This window comes from Mus pahari, chromosome 12 (assembly GCF_900095145.1).
Source record: "Mus pahari chromosome 12, PAHARI_EIJ_v1.1, whole genome shotgun sequence".
NCBI classification, from domain to species: Eukaryota; Metazoa; Chordata; class Mammalia; order Rodentia; family Muridae; genus Mus; species Mus pahari.
In genome coordinates, this window is record NC_034601.1 from 50,718,391 (window position 1) to 50,735,311 (window position 16,921).

A 16,921-nucleotide genomic window follows, 5' to 3' on the forward strand; every position below is an offset into this window, starting at 1 on the left:
TGAAAGTGCTACCTTGAATTATATGTAGCTAAATTCTAAATGTTTAAGTGCAGGGTAGCTCTTAATTTATAAGCTGGTGAATGCTTAGAAATGATATAAATTTCTTCAGGTTTTTCCTACTTGTTCAGGACAGTGACAATCTTGTGTTTTATATTATTGAAAGCTGAAGTCAAAGGACACATGCCTTTATAGACCTTGCGATATAATATATATGTCACCTAAGCCTGCACGTTCATATTAGTCAGTGCTTGTGTTTTTTCAGTTAGGGTAACTCCTCCCTAATATAAGGTAGTAGTGTGGCTAATTGGGTATTTATTAATGTGTATAGAAGGAAGGAAAATAGTGTTCCTTGTATTAAAACACAACTGAGTTTTAAGGAAATCTGTATAATTATACCAGGATATGTACATTTTAGTTGGTATACAATGTTTCATTTATTAACAATGATACAGAAACAATAAAAGGTCCTCATCCCATAAAAACTAGATCAAAGTTAATCACCTTCTATCAGCTGTGGTGAGACATGACAGGATACGAGTCATAAACTCACAGGAGCTCAGACCGAAGCTGTTGCTGCAATTAACAGTTTGTATTTCCGTCTTACTCCAAGCCATGGTGTCACCATGTTTTGATGATACCACTACTACTAATTCTCAGTTTATAGGATTATTATAAGATTTAGAGGCCTATGTAATTACTTAGCATATTTTCAGTTAGCCCACTAACTGAACTTGTTACGTTCAATCAAATCTTGATATAATTGTTACTGTTTTCTTACCCTTGTAACCTAAGCAAAAAAATAAACAGTGTGAAGGTAGAGAAGTTAGAAGAATTTGATATAATTTTTCTTATAGATCACATACCAGTTTTCTCTATCTATACTATAACAACTGAAATGAGAAATTGTACTTTAATTAACAGTGCTCTTTAATATAGATGTTCTTTAACTTATGAGGGGTTACACCTTTATAAATACATTGTAAGTTGACAATATGGTAAGTCAAATATGCATTTACTTTACCTAACTACTGAGCAATAGCACACAGCAGAGAAACAATTTTTTACCCTTGTAATCCTGTGGGTAATTCTGAGCTGTGACTTCATGAATAGGGTTGTATCACATGTCTCTACTTCAGTGCAAGATAAAAATTTGAAGTTTATATCTCTAAAATCTATCATTTTCACACCATGTTAATGTACATCTGTCATATTTCAAATGTCTTAGAAATCCTGTAGACTCCTTTTTTTTTTTTTTTTTTCCTGTCAGAAACCTTTATTAAGTACCTCCTATAGCAGTCATCATCTTAGAAGAATGTTGTAGCTGGGCACTGGTGGCCCATGCCTTTAATCCCAGTACTTGGGAGGCAGAGGTAGGCAGATCTCTGAGTTTCGAGGCCAGGCTGATCTACAGAGCGAGTTCCAAGGCAGCCAGGACAACACAGAGAAACCCTGTTTGAAACAAAAAATAAACAACAATAAGCAGACAAAAACTGTACTCACTGAATTTTAAAAGGAAAGGTTGTTCTAGGGACTGTGCAAGATAGCTTGTTGGGTGAATAAGAGTTCCCTGACATGAGTTAATTCTAGGTCTACCTTTAAGGTGGAATAATGAATCTATTTGAGGCACTTTGGTGTTTTAACTTCTAGTCTTTGCTCCTTACTTAGTCCATCCTGCACAAAACAATGAACAGTACAAAACACACATCTAGCCACTCCCCTTAACGTGAATATGTCTACTTCCTTCCTTCTCTTATCCCTTAAACAGCTGTTAGTAATACTGATGCCCCAGACCAAAAGTAAGACAAGGTCCTCATCAGTGTTCAAAAGAGTGACTTTCTAATCAGCTCACCTTACAGTAGCTAATGTTTGAATCAAGTACTAACATAAGAATTTTGTCAATGACTCTGTCTCCACTTGAAAACTGGAAGGGGGCTGGTGAGGTGGCTCAGCGGTTAAGAGCACTGACTGCTCTTCCAAAGGTACTGAGTTCAAATCCCAGCAACCACATGGTGGCTCACAACCATCCGTAATGATATCTGACGCCCTCTTCTGGTGTGTCTGAAGACAACTACAGTGTACTAATGTATAATAAATAAATAAATTTAAAAAAAAAAAGAAAAGAAAAGAAAACTGGAAGGTATGAAGAAAATCCTGTTGGTTAAGAACTCCTAGTCAGTTTAATCTCTAACCCCAGTTCCAGTCCCATACTGATTGACTAATAGAGAAGGAAGTAATGATTGAGTGCCAAAGGTAGCAGGGTTTAGCATTCTCTCTCTCTCTCTCTTTCTCACCTCTCTTTCTCACCTCTCTCTCTCAAATCAATCTCACTCTCTCTCTCTCCCCTTAGTAATTATTTTCCTATGTTTGCTTTCATCTTCAGTTCTGGATATTTGAAAGCTAAACAATATATGGAAGAAGAAAACTATGACAAAATCATAAGTGAATGTTCAAAGGAAATAGATGCTCAAGGCAAATACATGGCAGAAGCATTACTACTAAGAGCCACCTTCTACCTACTTATTGGTAGTGCCAACGCGGCCAAGCCTGACTTAGATAAGGTCATCAGTTTGAAGGAAGCTAATGTGAAGGTAGGTACATTTTGAAAGGTGTGTGCATGTGAAAAGTTAGAAAGGGACCATGATTACTTTTGCAGTTGCTTTCCTTGATAACCTTAGCATTTCACTTGGGCTTCCATGAAAGGCTATTTTTTTATTTTGAGGAGTCTACATCTCATAATATTGTTGCAGTGAATCTGAAGCAGTAATACTTATCTTCAGGCAAGAAAGTAAAGAACTTTTTTTCTAGAGCATTTAGTGTACTGTCAGATTCTTGTGGCCATGGCGTAATGTAAAAGTTTGGTTTTGGATAATGGCGACAGTGTGGTTGATAAAATTCGTAAAATCCTTTTGAAATGAAATTTTCATACTGAAGTTATCCTACAGAATTTTCCTTGATCTCTTTCCATGTGGATGTCCTAATTACTGAGTTTGTTATTGTTATATTGTTAGATTGTATTTGCTATAAAGCATATGCTTTGAAGAAGCCTGAGTTCATGGTCATGACTTCTTAACTTTAACAGCAAAGAGTAATAATATCTACTGTCTGGTGTATATAAAAATTACCTCAAAAACAAACCAGAAACCTAAATGTAAGAACTAAAAATAAAACTCATAGGAAAAACATAGAAATCATTATTATCTTGTATTAGGAAGAGGTTTCTGAGATGTGACACCTAAACTATAACTTCAGAAATCAAAAAAGTTCCATCAAGATAAAGAACTTGCTGCCAAGGCTAAAAACTGGAGTTCAGTCCCTGGAGCCTAAATGGTAGAAGAAAGGATGGACTCAAGCAAGTGTCCTCTTGTGGCACACGCATAGTAAATAAATGAACATGAAAAGAAAAATATCTAAAAAGTAATATAAAAAATTTTTAAAAATTAAAAAAGGTAAACTGAAACAAAAAAAAAAGAAAAATATCAGCTTTTGAGCCAGGCATGTGACTTATATTTGGGTGGCTGAGGTTGGAGGATTGCTTTAAGTAAGCCTGTGCTTGAAAGGACAGTATCAAAAACTGAAAACACCTTCCATAGAATGGAAGAAAAAAAATTCATGAAAGGTTCTTTATAATCAAGAATAAAAACTTAGAATTCAACAGTAAAAAGGAAACCTAATCCGGAAATGTACAAAAGATTTGTATAACTCACCAAAGAATATTCTACAAATGAGCAATGATAGCATGAATAAGTGTTCCGGTACCATTACCTGTTAGGGCAGTTTCAACCAAAGTGTAATTGAAGTGCCCCTTCTTTCCTATTAAAATGACTATAATTGTTTTTTTTTTTTTTTTTTTTTAATTGAAAGCTCAGGCAATAAGACTGTAACTCAAAAACATGGATTGTAATAAATACTGGTAAGAATATTGGGAAATTGGAACATTGTGTTGCTGGTAGGAATGTAAAATGATAAAGATTCTTTGGGAACTAGTTTGGTTATTCTTCAGAATGTTAACACATAGAGTTGCCATGTAATCTATCAATGCTGCTTCCAGAGAGTTTAAGACATACACACACATACCTGAATGTTGACAGCAGTATTAATCATGACACTCAAAAGAGTAGAAATAACTAACCCCTATGTCCAATATCTACACTGAAGTACCATAAAAGGAGTATTAATAGATACCACGTTGAAAATACTATATGGAAACCAAAAAAGGCCATATTGTATATGAAACATTCAGAATATACCAGTGTGTTGACTAGAGGTAAGTAGTTTCTGGGCATTTGGATTTGAAGTGTTGTGCTTATGTGTTCTTAGGTATAATAAAAATGCCCCAAAATCTGTAATAACCAACCTTTAACAATATTTAGTTACTATACTAAAAAAACTTGTGTATAGTCTTTAAAAGGATAAACTTTATAGTAGGTATTACAGATTTTTTTTTCTCTTAATCTAAATTGGGTTTTAAAATTAACCAGGTACTTTCTGTCATTTTGGGTGTGTAGCTTCGAGCAAATGCCCTGATCAAGAGAGGCACCATGTGCATGCAGCAGCAACAGCCTATGCTGTCTACTCAGGACTTCAACATGGCTGCCGAGATAGATCCTATGAACTCAGACGTCTATCACCACCGAGGACAGGTGGGTAGAGCTCAGCTTAGCTGGAGCTGTGCTTGGTAACTACTCTTCAGGGTTTCTTACAACATGTGGACTCTTAACTTGGCCTTTGTTTACTTACATCTTGAAGATTTATAATCATGATAGAGAAGAAAGGGAAGGCAAAAAGTGTTAGCGAATCAGCTAGCCTTTTGGGTGCTCATTCATCTGTACTTTGTAGGCTTTCAGTGAGTAGACACTAGTCCTACTTAGTAAACATCTTCATGATTCTTTGTACATGTATGTGTGTGTAGAGGTCTATGCACATTAGTGTAGCCTCCCAGGGAAGCCAGAGGTATCAGGTCCCCCTAAACTGGAGCTAAAGGGAGTTGTAAGATAGCCACACATAGGCAGGAAAGCAAGCACCCAGAGCACTCCTAGTCTTGCCTGGTTGCCTTAGCATGCCTTCAGTAAAGTCGGGAAAGTTCTACACTGACTGAAAACGTGTATATTTACTTCTTAGACCTAAGTCTCACTTGTCGTGCAAGCTCATCTGAGCTCTCCTCCAGCATCAACAGCCTGAGCACCGAGATGATAGATGAACCTGGTTGGAAGTCTTTGTAGGGGAGATTGTGGTCCGGTGTTTTCTGAAAGGTGTTTATAAAGTGTAGAAATAGCGTTTTAAAAACTCTTGCCATTTCCATCTTTATTTTTAATATCTTGTAATTAATTGGGTAATAATTATGTAAAGTTCTAACTGGCTTTGAAATTAAGTACAGAAGCACTTGATTTTTATATTTTTTTATCCAAATTGCAATAAAAAAAATTATCTTTTATTTTTAAATCAGACACCAGTTTTAAGGTTTGAAAATTGTGACTTTTTTCCTGCAAAGAAATTTTATGTAGAATAACTAACTGCCGAGCATTAACTGACAATAGAAGAGAAGCATGGTATATAATAAACTTAAACGCTGAGCCTGTTACATAATTGCATTTAATTATGTACTCTTTCCTAGCTGAAAATTCTGCTGGATCTAGTTGAAGAAGCAGTGGCGGATTTTGATGCATGTATCAAATTAAGACCGAAGTTTGCTTTGGCACAGGCTCAGAAGTGTTTCGCATTGGTAGGTGCCTATTTAACTTGTGATTTCATAAGCACATTTGTATTTGATAGTATCCAGCAAAGTGAGTATTGTATTGTCTACAGACTCATCTGTATTTTTCTCAAAACGGTGATCTCCGGGAGGAAAGCGTCTGGAAGCATGTTAGTCACTGCGTAACTGGCCTTGGCCTCCCAGCCCTCTTGCCCCGGCCTCTCCTGCTGGTGCTGTTGAAGCTGTGCATTGCACACCCAGCTCCCAGGTTATAGCAGAATTACTTCTCTACCATAAACTAGTATGAAGGAGTCGAAAATAATTTGAGGAAATAATTTTATAGTTATGGTAACACAACTGATTTGCTTATGGCCGGTCCTAAAATAATTTGCCCTCTTAAATAAAGTTGTGTCATAGGTATTACAGGTTTAAGATGCAAATGAAATTATATTAAAAAGTCTGTAGGTGGGATATATCTTGGTGATAGAGTATGTGAAGGCATAATGTGTAAAGTCCTTGTTTTGAAATCTGGCACTACAGAAAAGTAAATCAAAATTATGTCATCTATATGCTTAGTTAACATGTCTGTTTTTTATTGCTGTGAAGAGACACCATAACCAGGGAAGTTACAGTTGTACAGGATTAGTCCATCATCATGTCAGAGAGTAGGTCAAAAGGCAGGTAGGCGTGGTCCTGGAGCAGTGGTTAAGAACTTAACTCTGATCCTTAAGTAGGAGAAAGTGGGCCTAGCCTCAAAGCCCACTCCCAAGGACATACTATCTCCAAAAGGCCACACGTCCTAATCCTTTGCACAAGGGAGGGAGGGAGATAAGTGGGTAGGTGACTTATCTGCTCTTCTGGAAGTGCTTATGTAATGCTCTGTGTCTGTATAATATGTCAAGATTCCAGAAGGTTTTTTTTTTTTTTTTTAGCTCTTTAACTAGAGTGTTTTGATTTTTAAATAGTATCGCCAGGCATATACAGCAAACAATTCTTCGCAAGTCCAGGCAGCTATGAAAGGTTTTGAAGAGGTCATAAAGAAATTTCCAAGATGTGCTGAAGGCTATGCACTTTATGCCCAGGTAAGTGTAAAAAACAATTTTTAAGAGCTGCGTTTTAAACCTGAATCCAACATGGAATTATGCTAGCCTGATCTCTCCAGGAGCTCGCTCGCTCACTCACTCGCTCACTCACTCGCTTGCTCACTCACTCACTCATTCATTCACTCGCTCACTCATTCACTCGCTCACTCACTCGCTCGCTCACTCACTCACTCATTCACTCACTCACTCATTCACTCGCTCGCTCGCTCACTCACTCAACTCACTCGCTTGTTTATTTCTATGTATATTTTACTGTGTAGGTTTGGCTGACATATATAGAACAGGCTGACTTAGAACTCAGATCCATCACCTCTGCCTCCTGAGTGCTGGGATTAAAGGAATGCACCACCAAGTCTTCTTTTTTTTTTTTTTTTTTTTTTAAAGATTTATTTATTTATTATATATAAGTACACTGTAGCTGTCTCCAGACACTCCAGAAGAGGGAGTCAGATCTTGTTACGGATGGTTGTGAGCCACCATGTGGTTGCTGGGATTTGAACTCCAGACCTTTGGAAGACCTGTTGGGTGCTCTTACCCACTGAGCCATCTCACCAGCCCACCACCAAGTCTTCTTAAAATTTTCTGAAGATTTACTGTTTTAGAGTTGAAACTACGAAAAGCAAGATTTAGACCTCCATTCGGTCCAAGCTTTCCTTGAACCTATGATCAGGGATGACTTGGCCTCCCAGGTGCTGAGATTGACACCAGGCCCAGATTCTAACTTTTCATAAGGGCTTTCCAGAATGATCACAGAAACAGAAAATACTACATTTTTGCAAGCTTTGCTAGACTCCTCCCCTAATCCCTTCGTGAGATTGCTAGTTTTTTTCCCTTCATGCTCTTTAGTGACATTTCATAACGATTTGGAGGCCTTATTGAAGGAGGCCTGTGAGAAGTTGATCTCTGTGAACTGTTCTTCCAAAGTGTCCTACATGTCGCTGGGCAGCAGCTCATGATCTGGGACATGACCCAATCTGGAAGTCGCTGTCTCTTGAGTCTTAGTGTTTTCCATTTCTTTATAACAATGAAACGTTGCTCACTACACATGAAAATTAACTATAAAAGCATCTGCTATGTAAACCTATATAAAGGTAAATGAAAGCAAATAAGCATTTATAATGTAATTGGACAGTAATCATCCTTACCTTTGCCATAAAAATCAGGAGTTTAGGGTATAAATTTCTGTACCCCAGAGAAAACCCAAAGATCACTGCCCTTTAGTGAAAAAGTAATACAGGAAGGTCTTTTTGCACCTGTTTCCAAATTGCATCTTTCTCTATTCCCTTTGAATGGGTTTGATTTCTAGGAAGTTTCTTCAAAAATCTGAACTGGCATAACTTCACTGAAAATTTAATGTAACTTTACATACAAGTATTTACATTTAAAACTTGTTTTCCATAGCTGCTACAAAAGTTATATAGTATAAATTATTTAACTCTCACAGCTTAGATGCAAGTCCCTCCCTCCCAAGTTAAACCATAACAGTGTCCATGAAAGTGAGTCTTCCTCCAAGTTAAACAGCAACATAGTGTCTATGAGAGTAAGTCTTCCTTCAGCCACAACAGCAGTAGTTATGGGGTGACTAATAACAGTTACCATATTTATATTGTACCCTCTAAAATGACCTTTAGACTAATTCCCTTAATATTAGTATGATAAATTATAAATCCAAGTATAGGCTTGTGAAAATGTGATTGATAAAGCTGTCATTAAAAGTAGGCTTTTCTGTATGCTACTGTTTCCCAAACCCTTTGATTCCATTACGATATAAAATTTAAACTGGCTTTAATTAATTACAAGCCATGGTGAATACATAAATTTTAATACTTAATAAGGAGTGTAGTGTACTTTTAATTTTTGAGTTAGCAAGTACATTAATATATATAACTAAAGTTTTTCTTCACATAGGCATTAACAGATCAACAACAGTTTGGTAAAGCTGATGAAATGTATGATAAGTGTATTGATTTGGAACCAGATAATGCTACAACTTATGTTCATAAAGGGTATGTATTTTTCTGGTTCTATTTATTTCAATAAAATACTAAATCTTTTTCAGAGTAATACAATATTTCAGTCTTACAGAAATGATTCAGATAATAATAGACCTGCAGGATTTTTTTTTTTTTTTAAATCTTTGTGCATATGAACCTGTGATATCTCTTTGCATTTGTGAACTTGGATACGTGCTTGCCACAGTAGAGATGAGAGGATAATTTGGGCAATAGTCTTTACGTTCTGCCTTATTTGAGACAGAGTCTGCTGTCTGTTTCAGCTTCCCTACTTCAGCCAACAAGGGAGAATTTAGTTATTAAACAAAATGTGTAAAGTAATTATTGGTGGCAGAGTTACATGATACACAACCTAATGGTGTCATTTAAACAAATATATTATTTTACTTCTCAATTTGACCAGTGAGTTTGTAAGTTCATAGTATTTCTGCTATGCCTAATTATGTAAGACTAGTAATTTTAATTATAATACATTGTGTAGAACTCTTTAAGAATGCAAATTTGTGTGCTTGGAGTCAGTTTCACTGTGTATTGCTGGCTGAGTTTGAACACAGATCACATTCTTCTGCCCTACAAGTTCTGGGATTAAAGTGTGTGCCATAATGGCCATTTGTAAGATAAGTTTGTGATACACACACACACACACACACACACACACACTCATATATGTTCAGGAAAGTAAGCTATACAGAGATTAAAATATTAAGAAGTATTGAGAAGCTGAGGCAGAGGATCTTGAGTTTGAAACCAACATGAGCTACTGAGAAAATTTCTCAAAAAATTAGAAAGCTTAGAATAATTTTTGTATTTGTTATAATATACATCTGTGGGTCATGTTTAAGATAAAAATGGTGACATAAAGTTAAAGGCTGGAAAGGACTAGAGAAATTAGATTGTTCAACAACTAAGAGTAGTCCTTATTGTCTAGAGGACCCAAATTGAGTTTTCAGCATCCATGTTGTCAGGTAACTCAGAACCACCTGGGATTCCATCCAGTTCCAGGGGATCTGAGACCCTCTTTGGTCTCTGCTAACACTTGAATGTATGCGCCCATACATTCACAGAACCAAACACACACATAAATGGGGAAAAGTATAAAGGCTGTAAAACAAGTATTTTTTACATTTAATTTTTTTGAAATGATTATATGATATTCAGAATTTATAATATAGTCAATAAGTTGAAAGAATGCAACAATTTTATTTTATTTATTTATTTTTGGTTTTTTGAGACAGGGTTTCTCTGTGTATCCCTGGCTGTCCTGGAACAATTTTATTTTTAAGAAGTGATTTATATTATCGAAGGAGAAGCTGCCTTAATTTTTAGAACAATTTTTTCATGATAGGTTTAATATACTTTTTATTTCCATGAAATGAAGCCAAGCACAACTAGAAATCAGCCAGTGCCACAGCATAGTAGAAAAGAGACCAGAGACAGACAGACAGACAGACAGACACTAACCCACAAAAAGTCTTCTAGGACCTGTTCCCAGGAGTCAGACTGGTCCTAGCACAGGAGTTGGAAGGGAATCAAATAGGGTTGGTATCTGCATACGAAACCAGTTGTCTCTGTTTCTTAGAAATACAGAGAAAAGGAATACTGAGTCATGACTTAAAAATCTGTGGCCAGGCACTCGACATCAGAAATAGAGACCAGAAGCCTCCAGTGTGATCTGCTGTAGTCTTTGTTTTCCTTATAAATTGTAATTTGTTTTTTGAGGGCAGAACCCAAATTATACGTTTATATGTCTATCGGTATTGGGTCTAACTGTCTCCCCCACCCTACTCCCAATCCAGTTTACTTCAACTTCAGTGGAAGCAAGATTTGGATAAAGGTTTGGAGCTTATCAGCAAGGCTATTGAAATTGACAACAAATGTGACTTTGCATATGAGACCATGGGGACTATTGAAGTGCAGAGGTAACTTATCAAGCTGCTTCTTAGAGACGTAATAGTTATTGTCTTTTGTTTTCATTACATATATTTGATTATAAATCAATATCTATCATAGTTTTAAAGCTTGCTGTACTTTTGATGCAGGCGTCCCTAAAAATTAGGGATTTCGGATTTACCTCATTTTACTTACACTTATAAAAACTGTCAGGCTTGTGCCTTATAAAATGAGACTAGGTCTTTATCGTGTATGATTTTCTTTTTCATTTTTATCCTTCCTGTGTGTGGGAAGTGTGGTTTAGTCAGTGTTGAATAAGAAGGAACAGATAGCCAGGCGGTATTGGAATCTGGATACCTCTACAAAGGAGCAACCAGCCAAGCAACAGAGCAGCTGAGATTTCATGAAACCTCGGGTTTAGTTGAACTTTGTTTTTTACAACTCTGATTTCCTGTAACTTGTTTTGTGTAAATATTTACCCAAAGTTGCACTTAAGGTCTACATTGAATGTTGGCAACTATATATGTAGTGGACTATGCCCCCTTAAGTACTGGTCTTTATGATGATCCCAAGATAAAATAAAGGTGTACAGAAACTAATGTCCAGGCCAGTTAGGCTAAGAAAGTAACACTGTGATATGTTACTGAGGGCAAGACTCGAGTCCATACTTCACTGATGTCAAGGCACTAATCTTGCCACTATCACTTGTCAGGAATCAGCATAAGCCCTCTTAATTAATTACCTATTGTCTGCTCTTCCTGTGGCTCTCTTTCCTCCAAAAGACTGACAAAAATGTGATTCTTCTGATGGCAGGTATATACAAATACCATTTCTTATGTTAATTTGTTATTACAAATAATTCTTGTACTGATAGAACAGTGGTTCATAATTATGCTTGAGCAAAGCTCTAGTTCTTCTTAGATTGGTGCATATAAAAACACTTGACATTTAATTTTAGAGTATTCATAGAGATTACCTTAAGAGCATGAGGGTTGAGGGAATTTTCTTTGTATGTTAAATTGTACTGTAAGAGCCATTTTAGGGGCTGGAGAGATGGTTCAGTAGTTAAAGAGTACTGGCTGCTTTTCCAGAGGACCTGGGTTCAGTTCCCAGCACCCACATGGAAGATCACAGCTGTCTATAACTCCAGTTCTAGGGGATCTGACATACTCATAGACATACATGAACATGAAGGCAAAACACCAGTGCATGTGAAATTTAAAAAAAAGAAAAGGTCAATTGTGGGTCTGGGATCAGGCTTCATTGATGGAGTGCTTAGCTAACATGCCTGAGGCTCTGAGTTCATTCTCCAGCACTACAACAGGCCATGCAACAGATTCTAAACAAACTCTGGAGGTTATGCAGGAGAATCTAGAGAAATTCAAGGTTCTCTTGAGCTACATAGCAAGTTTTAGGCAAGGTTGGGCTAGAAATCTTGTCTCAAAAAATATATATACATCTAAATCCTACTTTAAAGTTGAATGATTGGCATTGCTGGTTATACTAATATTTTGCGGGTCATCTAGCTATTATCAAAACAGATCCGTATAAACCAAAAATAGTTAATTGTGTTAGCCATATACTATAGGAAGTTAAATATGGGGCACCTTTAGTGATACTGAGTTAACTAGGATTGACTTTGATCTTAGTTGCAGGATTACACACATTTAGTTAAGTATTATGCACATACTTGCATACATAGATAACACTACTTCCCTTAAACAGTTGTTTCTTAGTAACTATATAACTCAGTCACTCTTAAATGTAAGAGGTAAGTCTAATTAACCATAGCATGTTCATCCATTTATTCAAAAACAGATAGCAATTACCAACAAAGTACTTAGTACAAAGTACAAAGGTACTTAGCTGTTGGAACTGAAAGATACCTATGAATGAGCTAGTAAGATCGTCTCCCTATGTATATGGGCCTAATAGAACTGTGAGGAATATTGGGAATGAAGTATTTAGTTCTTAGGTGCAGAGTATACAATACTATATTTGAAGTGGGCCCTAAAAGGTAGGGATTTGAACAGAGTTAAGCAGAGACAATAACCTGAGGCTCTTTGTGATCAGGTTTGATCATGGTCAGGGAACTGGGATTGACCTTTGACTGCATGGAAGTTCTCAGGTTTTGGCATTTGGGGTGAGAGATAAGGTATTAAGAGTATGGAATCAGTCCTTTAAGGGGCAAGCGTTTGAGGGCTACTAGTGTTATGTGTTGCCAGAAGCCTCATATTTGACCAGAAACATTCAGTCTTAGGAACCAGGAAAATTAGGGTTTTTAAGTAACCAACTTAGTTGCCCTAGTCTGCCCATATTTAACAAAGGATTCAAGATAATGTAGGCAGAATAGGCTGCAGTGGTGGCCTCAGTGAGAGAAGACATGCCTATCCCTGCAGATTTGACATGTCAGGGTGGGGTGATACTCACAGGGTCTTCCCCCTTCTCAGAGGAGAAGGGGAGAGGGAGTAGGGGAAGAGCTGTGGGGGGAGGGACTGGGAGGAGAGGAGGGGATGGATATATTGGGGTGTAAGGTGGATTCATTGGTGTTTTCAGTATGCTGTGCTAGGCCTTTTTGTTTATTATGAAAGAAACGTTTTATTAGAATATCAGTTGAAGGCTTCATGCAGCACAATTAAACTTTATTGGTTATTGAGAACTGCTTGTTGAAGAATGTTTGAATTTTTGCTCTTTTAGAGGAAACATGGAGAAAGCCATTGACATGTTCAACAAAGCTATCAACCTGGCCAAGTCGGAAATGGAGATGGCTCATCTGTATTCACTTTGTGATGCTGCCCATGCCCAGACAGAAGTAGCAAAGAAATATGGATTAAAACCACCAACATTATAAACACAGGGGAAACAGGCTGACTCTTTTTCAAAGAAGTTTACCCCCTCTTCAACTGAACCCTGAAGACACTGTCATGAATTGTTGAACGGTGGAACTTAGTAGTCCTTTGTGATGTTGTCATTCATTACATCTGTTTCATGTTTAGGTGTAGTGGGCGTGGCTGTTGAAGGAAGTTTGCAGTCTTGCAGCTTTTTTTCCCTGTGCAACAAAAGCTTAGAACCTGTTAAAGGGATTTTAAAACAAAGTTGTAGAATACAAACAGTAATTGGCCATGCAAATAAAACCTTTGATTTGTTGATTTGGTTTTTTTTTTTTTAATATTGGGGTGGGGATTATGTTCTGAATGATTTTGTTTTTATAGCTGTTTGTATAATATGTGAGTGTTTTATAGTATGTTAGTCTTTAACTTAGTAAGTGCTGTAAAATATACTTTTGTATTCAATTAATCCTTTTTAATTTTTTTGAAGGATGAAAAGCTTCAATGTGGATTTCAGTAAAATTGAAAGACTTTAAGCTATTGTCAGCATGCACAGTGCCTCTGATTCTGTAGAACTTTAGTAAATTATGCAGAAGCAAAATATTCTGATTGATACTTGTACAGGAAGACTTAATGAGGGACTGAACAAGGAAGGTAAGATGAACAAGACATGTATATACTTGCCCGTGCCTATCCCATAGTCAGTACTATTTAATAGTATGCTTTTTAATGAAAATGGGTGTACGTGAACAACCCACATACAGGTGGAGTACATGTGATGATATATAGGAATATTTAATTAGCTTCAATTTTCTAGTGACAGAAATTTGGTAAAGGTTCTAAAGAATGTCAGTCCTGAAGCCAGGGCATACTTGTTTGAAATGAAAACTTTAGTGGTGTAGCTGTGGCTGTTAACTTAAGGAATTTGAGCCAGTATTTTCAGAGATGTCCAATACAGAGTACTTTTGTATTGAGGTGACCTTGACCTCTAAGGACGGATGGCCCACGTCCACATTTCCAGGGATACTGACAGCTGACTTTACTTTCGTTCTGTTCATTTTTATCTGTACCTCATCCTCTCTTTTGAATCTCTAAGCTGTCTCTCTTCATCACTTTCACAGACTATCCTTTTACTTATTTATATGCTGGATTTTTTTCTGGTTGGGGAGGGATGTGTTCTTACTGAGTCTGTTTCTAAGATCCAGGACAGGTTGAGGTTTATTTAAGTAACATGATTTTTTTTTTTTTTTTTTAAAAAAAAAAGCAAGCCTGTTAAGACTTATGGACATAAAGTCTAATTATAGTTTACATTATTGAGAGTAAAGGAGCATTTTACACTCTTATTTAAAAGGGTGCTTTATCCCACTGAAACCAAAATGATTTTGTCTACAGATGCTGTCTTTTTAGAAAATATTAGAAATGACTCCTCTTATAAAGTCAGTTTTTGGACGATGTTGGTAAGCCTATGGCTGATATCAATAGGAGCAGTTAATGTAATTTAAGGTGACTGGGATAATGGGAAGTTGGAGAGCTCTTCATTTTGTTGTGAAATAATTCTCCAATGATGATAACCTTAAATATAGAAATGTCCTACATCTCTGAATGTGACCTCTTCGCTTAAAAGTTTTTTATTTGCATGGCTGTATTTACATTAATAGGGACATCTTCTACTCTGCTCCCTTCTGTCTTGGGGTTGGGTAGGAAACACTGAAGCATGTGCCATTCAATACTGTCATTCCAGATACTCAAAAATGTTTTGCTTGTTGTGAACATGTTTGAAACTGCACTGAAAGCTGCATATGTCTGTATCTTTACTTTTGTAAATGGCTTCACATGTAAATTCACAAAATAAATACTACATTCAAGCTTTTCTATCCATTTTTGAAACAGAAAGATAGGAAATTTGTTTTTTAACTGAAACCCTTTTCATTCAGTTTCTTGTTGATTTAAACTAACTTTGAAGATAGGTATATATAAGGTTTTATTGGTGTGGTCATGAAATTTCCTGCGAATATTCATTCCTTTAAGAATGAAACAAAGCTCTATGAAGAGCAGTAGCAAGGATTCATTCTTTATCTGTGTCTTAGACTCGTACAGCAGCCTAGAAAGCCATCTGTCAGATGTTATGATGGGGCTAAGTTCTTCGTGCTGATTCCACAAGCTAGTTTAATCATAGTCTCAACCATGGAGAGAACTTGAGAACGTAAGTAAGCCATAAACATCAGAGGATACAGAAGAAGACAACTTCAAAAGGAAAATAAGGGAGAGCTGGAGAGGTTTGTTCCCAGGACTTCATGTGCCAGCTCGCAAGCTGCCTGCAACTCCCTGTAGGTCCAGTTCCAGGTGGTCAGACGACACCTTCTGCCTCCTCAGGCACCACACACAGCCAACACACACACACACACATGCACGCACGCAAAATAACTAAACATAAACAATCATTTTAAAGAAATAAAAATAATAAGTTGACCTTTGTGAGAATACATAGTTTGTTCTTCAAATAATACTTTAACAAGGTGGCGTGGTGGGACAGCCTGTAATCTCAGTGCTTAGCCGACAGAGACGGGAGTCACATAGCAAGATAGAAGATGATGCAATACTGAGAGAAATGAAGTTGCAGTCGTGGTAAGGAGAAGGTTTAGCATTGAGATCGGGCTCAATCCCCAGTGTGAGCTCTGGTAGATGTCATTTTCCCCCTTTAGAGCAGGAGACTATGACAAAAAATGTACATCAAAATATATAAACAACTTATCATTTGAGGATAAAGCCATAAAAATATAGGCAAAAGTTATCAACTGACATTTCACCAAAGATACACGTGAAAAGATTAGTATGAGTGATTGATCAGTTTTTAATTTTTTATTGTGTGAAGTGTGCATGTGGAAGGCAACTTTATAGAATTGGTTCCTTCCATCATAGGTTCTAAAGACTGAACTCAGGTTATCAGACTTGCAAAGCAAAAAAGGCCTGCTTTTGCCCTCTGAGCCATTTTACTGAGAAGAACCTGGTTATGGCTTTGTGCTTATAATCCCAGCACTTGGGAGGTCAATGTGAGAAAATCCCAAGTTCAAGGTCAGCGTGGGCTATATAGCAGGGCACCACCATCTCTAAAAAAAAACCATACTAAGTTAATGAGGATAAAGACTAGGAAATGACTAGAACTCATACAGTTGTTGGCTGCACTGTAAAATGGTATGATTACTTTGGAAGCAATTTGATAGTGAAGTAGATATGTAAGCTCACAACTCTACTGTTTCAGACATGAAACAATTGTTTTTGACTCATTCATTCAAAGGGCAGAAAGAACTCAAATTTCCATCAACAAGTAATACATCACTGATGCACGGGTAAGATAAACACCCAGTAGCTGAATACTAGAGTTCTTACAAGACTATAGGG

The 16,921-nt window shown here is 36.8% G+C and overlaps 1 protein-coding gene across 1 annotated transcript in view; it reads left to right on the forward strand.

The window, feature by feature from the left end:
• Tomm70 (translocase of outer mitochondrial membrane 70) overlaps positions 1-15,387 on the forward strand; it is a 30,092-nt gene extending 14,705 nt beyond the window's left edge. Inside the window, exons 6-12 of the mRNA XM_021209297.2 lie at positions 2,381-2,588; positions 4,506-4,640; positions 5,612-5,719; positions 6,655-6,771; positions 8,701-8,798; positions 10,601-10,723; positions 13,392-15,387. Of these exons, the coding sequence (XP_021064956.1) occupies positions 2,381-2,588; positions 4,506-4,640; positions 5,612-5,719; positions 6,655-6,771; positions 8,701-8,798; positions 10,601-10,723; positions 13,392-13,545 (943 nt within the window). The 3' untranslated portion in view covers positions 13,546-15,387. The remainder of the gene's footprint in view (positions 1-2,380; positions 2,589-4,505; positions 4,641-5,611; positions 5,720-6,654; positions 6,772-8,700; positions 8,799-10,600; positions 10,724-13,391) is intronic.
• Positions 15,388-16,921: the final 1,534 nt, after the last annotated feature.